The following is a 14,342-nucleotide window of genomic DNA, read 5'->3' as shown; positions in this document are numbered from 1 at the left end:
GACCCCTTGCCCCACCCTGTCCCCTCACTGCTTCACTGCAGGGTGAGGCGGGAGGCGCTACCCTCAAGGACTATCTCTTGTGTCTTTCTTCAAGTGCAGACCCTGGTCTGAGACTGGGCTGGGGGAAGGCCTGCAGCACAATTCCTAACAGAACAACTTCTAAGCTTCTAGACAGTGACTTCAAGGAACAAGTGGTATGTAATTTGGTGGCATGAAATGGGCTAAACCAAAATATTCCCGTAAAAACCTTTAATCCAGTAAGATGTTTTAGAGGAAACAGTAAGATGTTTATAGGAGAGCTCCCTGGAAGGAGACACGAGGGCTGGGAGACAGAGAAGCCTGGGCTACGGGGTGGAGGGAGGAACTCCATGTCCAGACCAGGAGGGAGACAGGTGGGTGGGGTTCGGGGCCTGAGAAAGGAGCTGGACTCCCACCCTCCAGCATCCAGCCCCACTTTCCATCAGCGGATCAACTTTGACTGATTCCCCAAATGCTGCCTCAGACTAGAGACCTTCCTCATATCCTCCGACTTTCTATCCTAAACAAGTTCTAAGTGCAGATCTGATTTTGACTTGGAATCTTTATCCTGAAAGGCTTTGGGCCTCTAAAATTTTAGCTTTTAGGAAAAAATGTAAATCGACAACAGACACTAAAACCAGCATACACTACGGCCATGCCCGACAGAAGGGTCTTACCTGAATCCTTCTTTACAGACAGTACACTTCTCTGGCTCATCAATGCACTTTTTACAGCTTGGGTGGCATTTAAGGCAGTTTTTCTGACCTGGAGAAAAGTGAGAGGAGGAAAAGAGAAGGGTGAGAAGAGTGGATGTAGGTCAAGCTCGGGCCAACAGGACTGAAGAGTTTCAAGAGGGGCTGACTGATGGAACAGCAGTCACAGGCAACGTATTGACAGAACCGCCAGAGCCACGTGAGAACCACATGCCCCGGGGTCGGGTCGCAGACCTTGCACCCCTTTTCTGGAGTAAACTCAAGTCAGGTTACCTTAAGGCCTGGAGGGGGCCCTTAGCTCTTTCCTCGGGGACTGGAGGCAGCCGAGCAATTTTCCGAGGGGCCAGTCTTCCTGAGTGAGACGAGTGGGGCCACAGGAGCCCCTGAGCTCCCCAACCCCACACAGGGTCTTCACAGGGGTCAGACACAAAGCTCAACACAGGCCACACCTCGAAGGGAAGGCCCCGGGTCCTGGAGATCATCCAGGTCACTCATCCTGGCACCTCGGCCACTATACCTCGGGGCGTCCTCCCCAGGGCCCACAGGCAGCATCATATATGCTGCAGGGGCTCAGAGAGCACGTCTGGGGGGACAAGGCATTGGGGTGGGGTGGGGAGTGGGGATGGAGGCGTAAACAACCCGACCACAGGACAGGAGTCTGCAAAGCCTGTGAAGCCTGTCGTGCCTGATTGCGGCTCCTCTGAAGAGGGTGGTTGTTCCACAGGTGTAAACATCCTTAAAGACTGCCTGACTCCTCCCCACAGCAGTGACAGTGGGGCGTGACGGGGCCTCCTAAAGGCCTGGGCCAGACACGAGCTCCGGGAAGGCCTGCCATCTGCACCACAGCCAACACGCCATCTGAGAACTGTCTCCATCGATTTAACCCAGACCCTCTCTGCGCTCTCCTCCAGGGTGTGGGGGGTGGATGGTGAGCTGCTGGCCCTGGGGCTGTCCACCCTGCTTCCCAGGACAGGCAGGGCAGCAGGACGCTGGTGTTGCTCTGAGCTCACGCCCTACTGGGTCATCGCAACTGGGCCCTCTTGCCTCACTCAGCTTCCTCCCCTCAGCAGGGTGAAGGCAAGGTCACCTAGCTCATGTGAGCCGGGTCACTGTGAGGTGCATGGCCCAACCCCGCCTGCCCCCCCCCCCCCCATCTTCCTGAGCCTAGTCACACCCAACAGCAGGTTCTCCTCATTCACAGAGGCCCAAAACCTCCCCACTTGCAGTCATAACTTCAGCCCAGTGGCTAAACCACCAAAGCTGCGAGCCGCTGACAGGGTGGGGGTGGGGGTGGGGGCTGGGGGGGCTCTGTGCTCCCCAGTCCCCACACTCACACCCACTGCTCCAGGACAAGTGGTGGGGTCCTTGGAGGCCTTCCCATCTGGGTGTCTGAAATCAGTGAGCCTGAAGGCCCTCGGCTCAAGTCACCTCTTGTCCACCCTCCACAGTGGACACTGACCTGCACACGCATGACAGCCCCGGCTCCAGGGGCTCCATCTCTCTGTCATACTGAGCCATCCTGGCCAGGCTCCCTGTGAACTGCTGTCCACTACCAGGGTCTGAGGGCTGTGACTTCCCCTTTCCTCCCCACTCCCTCCTGTGAAGGATCCTTGCACACAGGAAGCAGAGGGCCAGGGCAATTCTCCCAGAAGAGGGTAGTGGACCTGAGGGGACAGTTTTCCCAGGAGAGCCAGCCCTGAGGGGACAGTTCTCTCAGGAGAAGGGAGCCGAGAGGACAGTTCTCCCAGGAGAGGGGACCTGGCCCCGACGAGACAGTTCTCTCAGGAGAAGGGAGCCGAAGGGTCAGTTCTCCCAGGAGAGGGGAGCCAGCCCTGAGGGGACAGTTCTCTCAGGAGAAGGGAGCTGAGAGGACAGTTCTCCCAGGAGAGGGGACCTGGCCCTGAGGGGACAGTTCTCTCAGGAGAGGGGAGCCAGCCCTGAGGGGACAGTTCTCCCAGGAGAGGGGACCTGGCCCTGAGGGGACAGTTCTCTCAGGAGAAGGGAGCCAGCCCCGAGGGGACAGTTCTCTCAAGAGAGGCGACCTGGCCCCGAGGGGACAGTTCTCTCAGGAGAAGGGAGCCAGCCCTGAAGGGACAGTTCTCTCAGGAGAAGGGAGCCAGCCCTGAGGGGACAGTTCTCCCAGGAAAGGGGACTTGGCCCTGAGGGGACAGTTCTCTCAGGAGAGAGGAGCCAGCCCCAAGTGGATAGCTCTTCCAGGAGGGGACCCCAGCCCCGAGTGGGCAGTTCTCACAGGAGAGGGGACCCCAGGGGACAGTTTTCTCAGGACAGGGAACACCAGCCCCAAAGGGACAGCTTTCCCAGGAGGGGACCCCAGCCCCGAGTGGACAGTTCTCTCAGGAGAGGGGACCCTGCCCCGAAGGGACTGACTCCTATCCCAGGCCCAGGAACAGACATGCACTTACTTTCGTCAGCATAAAATCCGGCGGGACAGAGGGTCACACAGGAGTTCACCTCCTGATGGTGGTAGAAGCCACGGCGACAGGTCAGGCACTGTGTGGAGCCCCGGCCAGAGCAAGTCTCGCACCCCTTGTGGCACCGGCGGCAGCGGCGGGCTGCGGTGTCCCCGAAGTAGCCCAGGGGGCACGCACTCACACACTTCCTGTGGGGGCAGACATGGAGAAGACTGTACTGCTGGGCCCAGTCCCCACCTGCACAGGGGCACAGGGAGGGGTTGGGCCAGGGTGGGCAGGGGGACCCCTCAGCTGCCCCTGGAGGTTCCTGATGCAGGAGGGTAGGGAGAGCTTGCACGGGAAGCCCAGAGCCCTTCCCTCTCAAGGCTTCCCCAAGGGGTGGGGACACTTGAAGGGCACGTGGCTTCCTTGGACAGGACTCCCAGTGCCAGCAGAAGCCCACTGAGAGGCAGCAAGTGGGTCTCCAGGTCACCATGAGGGCCGAGCAGCTCCCCTGCCAGAGCCCTGGCCGCTGAGTGCACCCCAGGAGAGCTGCACCCCTGCCTGGGCACGCAGGGGTGGGGACTCCTCGTTCCTGGCAGACTGTACTGATGTTTACAGCAGTACTGGCCCCAGAGATGATGTTTGTCTGCAGTTTCCAAGCGACTGCCATGCTCAGTACGACCCACTTTTGTTTAACACAATGGAGAGAAAAAGCTAATGAATATAGCACAATGCCACCCATAGCCTCTGAGTTCTGTGTCAGTCACGAGCTATTCACATGATGAGAACAGAAGGCTGCAAAGCATAAACTTTTCAAGTAGTGACCCTGCAGGTGACCTCCCTTCAGGGTGTGTGGCTGTGACCCTCAAAGTGACTTTCCCCCAAGGTGTATGGTTGTGACCCTATATGTGACCTTTCCCTTCCGGGTGGTGTCACTAATCCCTATGTAGGAGCCAGGACACAAAGCTGCAGCCCAGCCCTTTACCTGCTGGTCTTGACACTCCCCAGGCTGAAGTGGACGCAGTTCAGGCACTGGTCTGCACCGGGGCCATCACAGCCTTTGTCCCCACACTCCGGATGGCACACACCTTAAAGAAACAACCATTTCCTTTCACCCACAGAGATGCTGTCTCAGTCATGTCGAGTCCCCGAAAAACCCGTGTCTGGGTCCCACAGGCCCCTGCTGGGCCAACACACCCATCCTGTAGGGACCTGCCTCGGCTGAGAACAGAGGGTTTGATGACCGGAGATGCGGGCTGCCTGAGGACAAGCAGGAGAGCGGCAGGCAGGGACTCGGGACTATGACATTCTAGCATCCTTCCTGCAGCAAGGTCACAATGCTGGGCTGGCCACCACCCCCATCTCCACCATGAAGGACAGTGCAGGGCCACATGGGCACCAGTCACCACCCCCATCTCCACCATGAAGGGCAGTGCAGAGTCACATGGGGACCAGTCACCATCCCTATCTCTCACATGAAGGGCAATGTAGAGTCACGTGGGGACCAGTCACCATCCCCATCTCTACCATGAAGGACAGTGCAGTCACAAGGGGACTGACCATCAACCCCATCTCCATCATGAAGGGCAGTGCAGAGTCATGTGGAACAGCTGTGACCAGGCAGCTACTTTCTGATGAGAAATGAAGGAGAGAATGATGAAGCCGGCAGGTCTCCATGGCCCCCGTGGGTCTGGGCTGAGCCCTGCTTGGCTCCCCCATCTTGCCCTCAGAGGTGGCCTCCCCGCCTTCTCTTCATCCCCAAATTCTCACTCTGGGAGCTTGTGTGTTGCTGGAACTGGGGGAAACCTGCAGGGCCCGTCCTGGTCTCCCCTCCACCTGTACTTCGGGGAAGGGACCAGCTCTTCAGTTCTGGCCCTCAGGCTGGGGGGCCCCTCAACAGGTGTCCTCCTCACCTGTCCACTGGGCTGAGCTATGGTGGAACCCCATCCCGTCCCCTCCCCACCTCCCCCAGTGCCTCCACTGGGAAGTGGCTCCAGAAAGCCTCCCCATGTGGGGAGGGGCTCGGTGGGGCATTTGAAGGCTTTTGAGTCCCTGGAAGAGAAAACAACCACCTTCTACAAGGTTTCAGTTGTTGGAGAGGGTGGGGAGTGAGTTCAGAGGCAAAGAGGAGGTGACTAGCCGGTCACCAGCATTTCATGGCCAGAAGGGAAAGACACAAGGGCTCACTCTGCGGCCACAATGGGTCTTTGCTGAGGGCACAAATTCCCCTTCATTCCTCTCTAAAGGGCCTCCAGACATTCCTAGTGTTAGACTTGCTGTATTTGGCTTTCCTCCCCCAAGGTTTACAAGTTTTCACTGTGGGTCCCACAGGGAACCCCTTTCAAAGCTGCATCCCTGGGGATGAGCTAGATGGCTCCTCAGGGTCTGGGGGCATGAGGCTCCCCTATCCCTCCCTCAGCTACAGGAAGCTGTGGGATTTGGGCATCAATTCGCATTTGAGCTGACTCTTGTCTGCTCATCCATTTGTGGCATCCAGCCCTCCCCACAGCGGCCTGACAACCTGTGGCCTGGGGTCACCTCTACCCAAGGCAGGTGAATCTCCTGTGAGAAGTTGAGAATAACTTTCTTAACCCTAAGGAGAAGTGTAGGGATGGGAGGAGATAGCCCACACTCCCCACTCTTTCCCAGCCTGGGAGATGGAGTTCCATAGGGCAGAAGCTGGTCGAGTAACCATGTTGGATGCCAACTTTCAGGATGGCACCTGAAAGGCGTTAGGATGGCTCAGAGCAGGTGCTCAGTAAATACCTGCTGAATGGCTGAGGGTGAGAGAAGGAATGAAAGAGAAAGGCACTAGGATACTGGGGCAGCCCGGTGCCCTCCTGTCCACACACAGAATGTCCTCAGATGTCCCAGGATGGGGAAGACTTGGGGGAGGCCTGGTGCACTCAGTCCCCTCTCCCTGGGGCCTCTCTGCAGGTGATAGATCGTCAGGGACCCAGTGGGGAGCCCCATGCTAGGTGGGGATTGCAGAACCCTGATAGAGTGTCCAGGGATGGCAAGTCAAGCCCCGTGCCAGGGTGGGGCGTGGATAGCCTTGTTCCAGGGAGCGAGGTGAGACTCTCCCAAGCAGGGTCCTCTGGTCTGCATCTGTGAGCCCCCTCCCTGGTGCAGCTCTCTTCTTGGATCGCCCTGAATAGCCCAACAGGAGGGTAATCCCTGCCAGGGATCATTCCTGAACTCTGTCTGCTGGCTGGACTGCCTGGTCCCACCCCACTGCTCCTCAGAAGCACCTGGGTTCCCTTGGGTTCAGCTGTACCCATCTTCTGGGTGGGTGTGCTTATGCCCCTTTCCCTCTTCCCTCCAGGAGCCTGAATGTTCCTCAGAGACCCCTGGCTTTCTGTCTCACCTCTCGAGGCTTCAGCCACAGGGCAGCACAACACTCTCCCCGCAGCTTTGCAGCCAGCAAGATGGCACCCCCCCCCCCACCCCTGGAGAAAATGGAGCATTTCCTGCACCATCAGTAAACAAGGAGGTCACAGTCATCAGTGACTCCAGCCCTCCAGGACACCCAGGAAGGAGCAGAACACCTGGGCCATCTGGCAGCCACGGGGCTGCAGCCACTCACTATGGGGAGCCCTGAGGAACTCAGAATGTGACTGCACAGGACACAGACCCCAGACAGGTGCCCATGGAAGGAGTGATTTCAGCGAGCCAGATTCCTGTGTCGTTCCATATACAAAAGGCAGATGCAAGAATCTGGGCTCACCTGGTGGTTCACACAGTAAAGAATCTGCCTGCAACCCAGGAGACCTGGGTTCAATCCCTGGGTCGGGAAGATCCCCTGGAGAAGAGAATGGCAACCTTCTCCAGTATTCTTGCCTAGAGAATCCCAGCGACAGAGGAGCCTGGTGGGGCTACAGTCCATAGGGTTGCAAAGAGTCGGACACTACTGAGCAACTAAAGCTTTCACATTCATTTTCATTCATACACAGAAAAGTGCTAACTTCCTTGACTTGGGATATCTGGTTTTCTTTAATTCACAAAAATATTTTTGATGTTAAAACTACCTGCCCTTAGTTGCAAACTTCTATATAACCTGGCTCCTACTCCTCTCACCTACTCAGAGCAGTTATCTCAGGGTCACTTGCGATGCTGCCTCCCAGGCTTAAGTCCTAAAAGTTTCCCTCAAATAAAACATAACTCTCAGCTTCTTGGTTGAGATTATTTTTTAAGCCGACACCCTTCTGAAGGTGCTGGACTGACACTGGCTTATTTAAAAACTTTTTCTTGACTCCTGTGTGGAGTGGATCCAGGATGAAAAACATATGTGAGCAAACATTAGAAAGCAGCTAGGGGTTCTTGATGGCTCTATCCTTACAGGCTTAGGCCTGAAGGACCAGGTGGATTCAATGAGTCTCACAGTCCTTGCCATTCTTACCACCCAGAAGCCTAGCCTCCATGTCACTGCGAGGCTTGAGGTGAGTGCCGGGGGAGCTGTCTGCAGCGAACCTTACTGCCCGTGGGTGGCTGGACCCCTTTTCTGTCCCCCTACTTACCTCCTCCCCTTTATTTACTTCTTGGCTCCAGGAGGGCTGGCCCTGCACCTGTCCGCCCCCCATCACAGCACTGCCTGGTGCCCCTGCTGCCAGAGCCAGGAATGAACAGGGCCCAGTGCCCCCATGCACCATCAGTGTGACCAGCTTGGCATCCGAGAAGGCGCCCCAGTTCTCAGCCACCTCTCAAGCTCACCCCTCAGTTGTGGACTCCACAAAGTCCACAGTCACAGTTGCACCTGACAGTCTTTCCCACTTGGTCCCTCTCCTTCTCCCTCAGCTTCTGTACCCAGGCTTGTCTGTGACAGAGGGGATCCCCAGGCACCAAGGAGATGGTCACCCCTCCCCCAAGTCCTCTCCCCTCCTTCCATGCCCTTCCTCCTGCCCTGGCCCCTTTCCTGTTCTTCTGCTGTTACTGGTGTGCCCACCCTACTTGCCCAAGACCCCAGGGAACCTCCCAGAGGGTCAGGAACACACCTCAGCCCCACAGAGACCCCTCTAATCCCTGTGGTTGGGCTCCTGAGTGGCCTAGGCTGCATAAGAGTTAGAGTGACATTCCAAGACAGTGTGAAGTTAGAGCCGTAGCAGATTTTAGGGGGGAGGGAATTAGTCCTTTATTAATAATTACTGAATCTTGCCACTGTTTATAAATCACAGGGGGAAACAGCAGATTAGTCCATACATAATTCAATGCTCCATTTTAAAGGCACGGTAGGAGAAATTTAAAATTGAATCACCCATAATTTATGCTTGATCTGTATTGGTGGAATTCTCTATTTTGTTATTTTTTTTTCTAGATGCTATTAGATAACTCAAAGCATCAATATTCTTAGATCTCACCTATCATTTATCAAGCAGCTGAAATATTTAGCCAAGGAAAATATGCCTAACCAGAAATGTTCCACATTTCACAATCACTAGTGTGGTTCTGAGGGAAAGGAAAGCTTTCGGCCAGGTACGCCCACAAGACCGTGCCCGGCCCGGTGCTGGGAACGTCAGTGGCTGCTCCTTGGCATGGAGCATTGCAGGCTGAGCCAGGTCTGCCCGTGGGGGTGCTGCAGGAAGACCACTGGCAAGGAGGCACCCCTGCTGCTTGTGAGTGTTCCCCTGACATCAGCCCTTGACCCTGTCCCGCATCCTCCTCCAGTACCCCCACCCCACCCCCTGATCCTCCGCGGTCTACACGCCAGCCACTCCTGGCCACGCCCACACGTCCCGGCTCCCGTCAGTGCCCTGGGACATCCCAGCCATGAGGACGAAGAGCAGACAGATCAGGGAGTGGTTCTGGAGGCTGAGCCAGGAGCCGGGGGTCCCCCGAAGGAAAGGGGGTGCCCCAGAGGAGTGCCACCAGCCGGCGGCAGGTCCACGTTCTGGTGGGGCATAGGGAACCTGTATTCCCATCCTAGGAAGGCTGTAGAGTACTTACTGGTTTGCAGCATACTTACTGGTCTGTAAAAGACTAGGAGAGCCAGGGGAGGAAGGAGCTGCGAGTGCAAACGACCACCATTACTAGGACTCCCGAGCAGGAGGAGGCCAGCAGCCCTAACCCGCCTGCCGCGGGGAGCAGGCAAGCAGGCGTGTCCTCTGGCCGCAGGCTCAGTACCTGTGTAGTCCTCTTCGTCCTCCGGAACTTCGGCCTGGGATGGTGACACGGCGGTCCTTGGGGGCTCCGGCTCTGATGCGGAGAGGTCCAGCATCCGAGAGCGGGACTGGTGGGCGCTGAAGGTGGTGTAGGGGTGCTCAGCGGTGCCGTACAAGATGAGGGTCCACTCCCTCAGCTTCCCTGGAAGGCGCCAGATCCAGACTCACCCAGAGTCCAGACAGCCCTCGGGAGGCCCAAGACGTGCTCCGGCCAGGGGCCTCCGTCCCCCAGAAGTGCCTGGTGCTGCCGGCTTAGGTCCCCAGCCCTCCTCCAATGCAGGGCTCCCAGCCCAGCGCCATTCCCCGCTCATCATCCCCTGCCCAGCCACCTCTCCCTCCTTGGGTGGTGGTGCAGTGCACTCCCCCCCTCAAATGACTCCCACCCCTACAATGGGTAGCTCCCTCCCTGTCTGGGAAAATCCAAGGGATGGATCTGGGCCAGGCGGGCCCTCAGCCTCATCCCATGTGTTCTGACGTGCTAGCTGGGGTCTCAACCCTGGGTCACAGGACGGCGGGTCTTGGAAACAGAAAGATGACTGGTACCCTCGCTGGTCTGCATGTGTAGGGAGGGGGACAGGAAGCAGCAGGGACCACCCTGCCGCCTCTATGAGGGAATGAGGCCTGGATAGCTGGATATGCTCAGGTGTGAGGAGAAGGGGAACCTGGCCTGCACCGTGCAGGTGCGATACAGCCCACAAGGGCGGGGGTAGACACAACTGTAGGCCACCTCCCTCTCTCAACACATGTGGCCAGCGTTCAGGGCCATGGACTATGTCAGGAGAGTCACTGATGTCATCATCGTGCAGGTGAGGGGCCGAGGGCCAGTGTTACCTGCCGGAGGACAAGCCTCAGCTCGAGCTAATGGGCTCTGGTCACCCCAGCTGCACAGGGTTTATTGAGAAGAGGACTGACTCCACAGGAATTGGTTCTGTCACACAGCGGGGGACAGATCAGCACTGGTTTCTTTTATCCAGCATCCTGGCCAGATAAGGTCCCAGCCCCTGAGAGCTGCAGCCACCAAAGCCCCCAAGTCAGGCTCAGGCCCTCCCGGCCTGACCAGGATTAAAGCAGGTAAGGGATCCATCCTGGGCTGACTGTCCTCTGGGACATGTCTCCAGAGGGTGTGGCTCTTTCTGTGGCCAAGTCCCCAACACAGCAAGTGACACTGACAGGGAAATGCTTCATGTGGGCCCAAGGGCAGCAAACACAGCTGGGCTAGGAAGCACCATCCATTTTCAAGCCCCAGGGATCAAATGACAGCTACACCTCACAACCAAAAAGCTCTGGGCTTGTGAGGTGCTGAGTGAGGAACACTGCATAGTGACTGCATAGGCGAGCATAGTGACCACAGGCAGCAATGAGGGCTCTGTGAGCTGTAATCAGAGCTGAGATTTATTTCAACTTTATATCATGTCTCTAGAAACCCCACCAAAGGCCTTGTCACTAAAGTTAGATGCTTATTTTAGGCAGAGGTTTGGTGGGACAAACAAGAGAAGGGAGGCTGCTCCAAGCTTGGGATCAGTACAGCCTGTGTGTGAGCAGGGAGAACAGAACCAATACCAAAAAACCACGGGAATGGCTCCTAAGAGTTCTCATCATGAGGAGAAACCAGCTTCTTTCCTTCCTTATGTGTCTGTAGGACATGATGGGTGTTAGGGAGACTGACTGCAGCAATCACTTCTCACTATGTGTAAGTCACTGTGCTGTAACCTTATGCTTCTCAGGGCCACATGCCAATTATAGCTTGATAAAGCTGACGAGAAAAATAATTCCAAGAAACCAGCAGGAGGATCTGTCTTGCAGGGAGGCCTGGAAGGGAGGCCGAGAGGGGAGGCTGGGAGGAGAAGCTGGGGTTCAGGAATGGAACAGAGACTTCATTTTTATTGTTTTCTCTTGTGGATGGTTTGATTTAAAAAAAAAAAAAAACATGGCATATATTACCTTTCACATATACAAATATTAAATAATTAAGTTTAGTTTAAAAATCTATAAACAGGGACTTCCCTGGTGGTCTAGTGGCTAGGACTCCACACTCTCTGCTCCCCCTGAAGGGGGCCCAGGTTTGATCCCTGGTCAGGGAACTAGACCCTATATGCCACAACTAAAGATCCCATGTGCTGCAACTAAGACCAGGTGCAGCCAAATAAATAATTTTTTTTAACGAGATCAAACCAGTTAATCCTAAAGGAAATCAACTCTGAATATTCATTGGAAGGACTGATGCTGAAGCTGAAGCTCCAATACTCTGGCCACCTGACATGAAGAGCCAACTCATTGGAAAAAACCTTGATGCTGGGAAAGACTGAAGGCAGGAGGAGAAGGGGATGACAGAGGATGAGATGGTTGGATGGCATCATCGACTCAATGAACATGAGTTTGAGCAAGCTCCAGGAGATGATGAAGGACAAGGAAGCCTGGCGTGCTGCAGTCCACGGGGTCAAAAAGAGTCGAATATGACTTAGTCACTGAACAACAATAAATAAACAAACTGGTTATACAGTCAGGGAAGCAAACATGAAAAAGCTGAGGCTCAGGGTTTTTGATTTACATTTCTGAAACAAACGTGAAGACTTAAAATCTACAAGTACAGACGGAGCAGAGTGGAAGTCCCCCCAACCTGCCTGTCCCAGCCACCATCTCTGTCCACTGCTACTTGGCTACCTGTTTCTTGCGCATCCTTCTGGAGGTGTTTTATTCTTATCCAAGCAAACATGAACACATATTCTGCCCCGTCCCTTTTATCAACACATCTGGCAGCACATTCTGCAGTTGGGATTTTCCATTAAAACACATCCTGCTGATCTTTCCATCACTGCCTCAGAGAGATGTGGTGTCACTTACTAACAAAGCCCTTGACAGGCATCAAAGTTATTTTTGAATGTCTGCAGTCACAGGCAGCCTATATCCTGGGTCACATGAGGAGGCACCAGGTGAGGCTGGCAGAGCAAGGACCCGGCTCTGAATCCTGACTTGGCCACCTGCTAGCTGTGAGGCCTCAGGCAAAGTACTCACTCTCCCTGTTCTTCAGTGTCCTCATCTGTGAAGTGGCATCACATTAACAACACCTACTTCACCAATCGGCCTGGGGAATGAAATGACTTTAACAATGGTAGAGATTCAGAAAAGTGACTCATGTGGAAATGCAGCTCTGGGCTCTCAGCTGCAGGGTGATCTCTGACCCCCGCTGACTCCACACCCATCCACAACCCCGAGGATGTAGCCCATAGCCCATGCCAGCTCCCAGCACTCTCACCATGCCCAAAGTCCACCCTCGCTGTGAGGAGAGGAGATGCAGAGGGAAGAACCAAGGAGGAACCAGAAAACCCACCATCCAGGGTTAGAGCAGAGACCTAGCCCACACTCCACAGGACTCCATCCAGGTTTAGAGCAGAGACCCAGTCCACACTCCATAGGACTCCATCCAGGTTTAGAGCAGAGACCCAGTCCACACTCCACAGGACTCCACCCAGGGCAACAGAGACCCAGTCCATACTCCAGAGGACTCCATTCAGGGATACACCAGAGACCCAGCCAGTCAACACTCAACAGGACCTTCATCCAGGGCAGTAGGACCTTTTAACAAGAGCGTACTGCTTACTGGTCAAATCTGCACAAGGTACCCTTACAAAAACCCAACCAGGACCATTTACTCCTTCGTTTCCAGAAAAGGGTTCTTAAAAGATGCCCTGATCCCAATGCCTTGGCTGTCTCTCCATCAGATTCCTGAGCCCTTAGAAGAAGGAAGGGCACATTTGCCTGCTCAAATGCTCGGGCAGCACTGCTGGGAAAGGAGAAGATAATCCAAGCTGATGCCCGAGGCTGCCGACAAATGGCCTTGTCTTCATTCACTGTCTTCAGTGCATTTCCTCTCAATGAACAGAGCTCCTAATGAACAAACAGGGTTATTCCTATTCAAAGAGAGAACAGAATTAAGGCAAGACGAAGGCAGAGTTTGCCAATAGGAAAGTACCACCAATGATATCGCTTTTTTCTTCCAGCATTTTGAATTAAGCGCTAATCCAAACAAGCTAGATGTGGGGGAAAGATTTTGTTAGATTAAGGGCTCTGAACTAATCCTTTTGAATTCCTGGCTTTTCTTCAGCCATAAGCAAAGTTATGAACAACAAAGAATTTATTAGATCTCCGCCACTCCCACACTCATGGCAAAAAGTGAAGAGGAACTAAAGAACCTCTTGATGAAGCTAAAAGAGGAGAATGAAAAAGCTGGCTTAAAACTCAACATTCAGAAAACTAAGATCATGGCATCCGGTCATATCACTTCATGGCAAATAGATGGGAAAACAATGGAAACAGTGACAGACTTTATTTTCTTGGGCTCCAAAATCACTGCAGATGGTAACTGCAGCCATGAAATTAAAAGACGTTTGCTCCTTGGGAGAAAAGCTGTGACAAATCTAGATAGCATTTTAAAATGCAGACAAAGGTCTGTCTAATCAAAGCTATGGTTTTTCCAGTAGTCATGTATGGATGTGAGAGTTGGACCATAAAGAAGGCTGAGTGCCAAAGAATTGATGCTTTTGAACTGTGCTGCTGGATAAGACTCTTGAGAGTCCTTTGAACTGCAAGGAGATCAAATCAGTCAATCCTAAAGGAAATTAGTCCTGAATATTCATTGGAAGGACTAATGCTGAAGCTCAAGATCTAATACTTTGGCCATCTGATGCAAAGAACTGACTCATTGGAAAAGACTCTGATGCTGGGAAAGATTGAAAACAGAAGGAGAAGGGGACGACAGAGAAGAGACGGTTGGATGGCATCACTGACTCGATGGACATGAGTTTGAGCAAGCTCTAGGAGTTGATGATGGACAGGAAAGCCTGGCGTGCTGCAGCCCACAGGGCCACAAAGAGTTGGAGTGACTCAGTGACTACTGAGTGACTGAACTGACTGAACTGAACTCAAGGAGGGGCTCTTCAGATCTACAGGCAGTCGGTCAAAAGCACAGGCTTACAGTTGGTATACCAAGTACAGTGGGGTGGAGAAGAGAGGGGGAAGTCTTGTGGAGTTACATTGTAGCACAC

At 54.3% G+C, this 14,342-nt stretch overlaps 1 protein-coding gene across 2 annotated transcripts in view; it reads right to left on the bottom strand.

Annotated features, from left to right (window-relative positions):
- The window catches only part of PCSK6 (proprotein convertase subtilisin/kexin type 6), a 163,753-nt gene that overhangs the window by 10,119 nt on the left and 139,292 nt on the right, over positions 1-14,342 (bottom strand). Inside the window, exons 14-18 of one of the 2 annotated variants that reach the window (XM_065906568.1) lie at positions 9,263-9,442; positions 9,105-9,143; positions 4,131-4,233; positions 3,155-3,351; positions 696-783 (exon numbers count right to left, since the gene is read on the bottom strand). In XM_065906568.1, coding sequence (XP_065762640.1) covers positions 696-783; positions 3,155-3,351; positions 4,131-4,233; positions 9,105-9,143; positions 9,263-9,442 — 607 coding nt within the window. The remainder of the gene's footprint in view (positions 1-695; positions 784-3,154; positions 3,352-4,130; positions 4,234-9,104; positions 9,144-9,262; positions 9,443-14,342) is intronic. The other variant, XM_065906570.1, reaches the window with a different exon arrangement.

The sequence above is a fragment of the Muntiacus reevesi genome, chromosome 15 (genome assembly GCF_963930625.1).
Source record: "Muntiacus reevesi chromosome 15, mMunRee1.1, whole genome shotgun sequence".
Classification (NCBI taxonomy): domain Eukaryota; kingdom Metazoa; phylum Chordata; class Mammalia; order Artiodactyla; family Cervidae; genus Muntiacus; species Muntiacus reevesi.
This window is presented reverse-complemented; position numbering and strand designations above follow the sequence as displayed.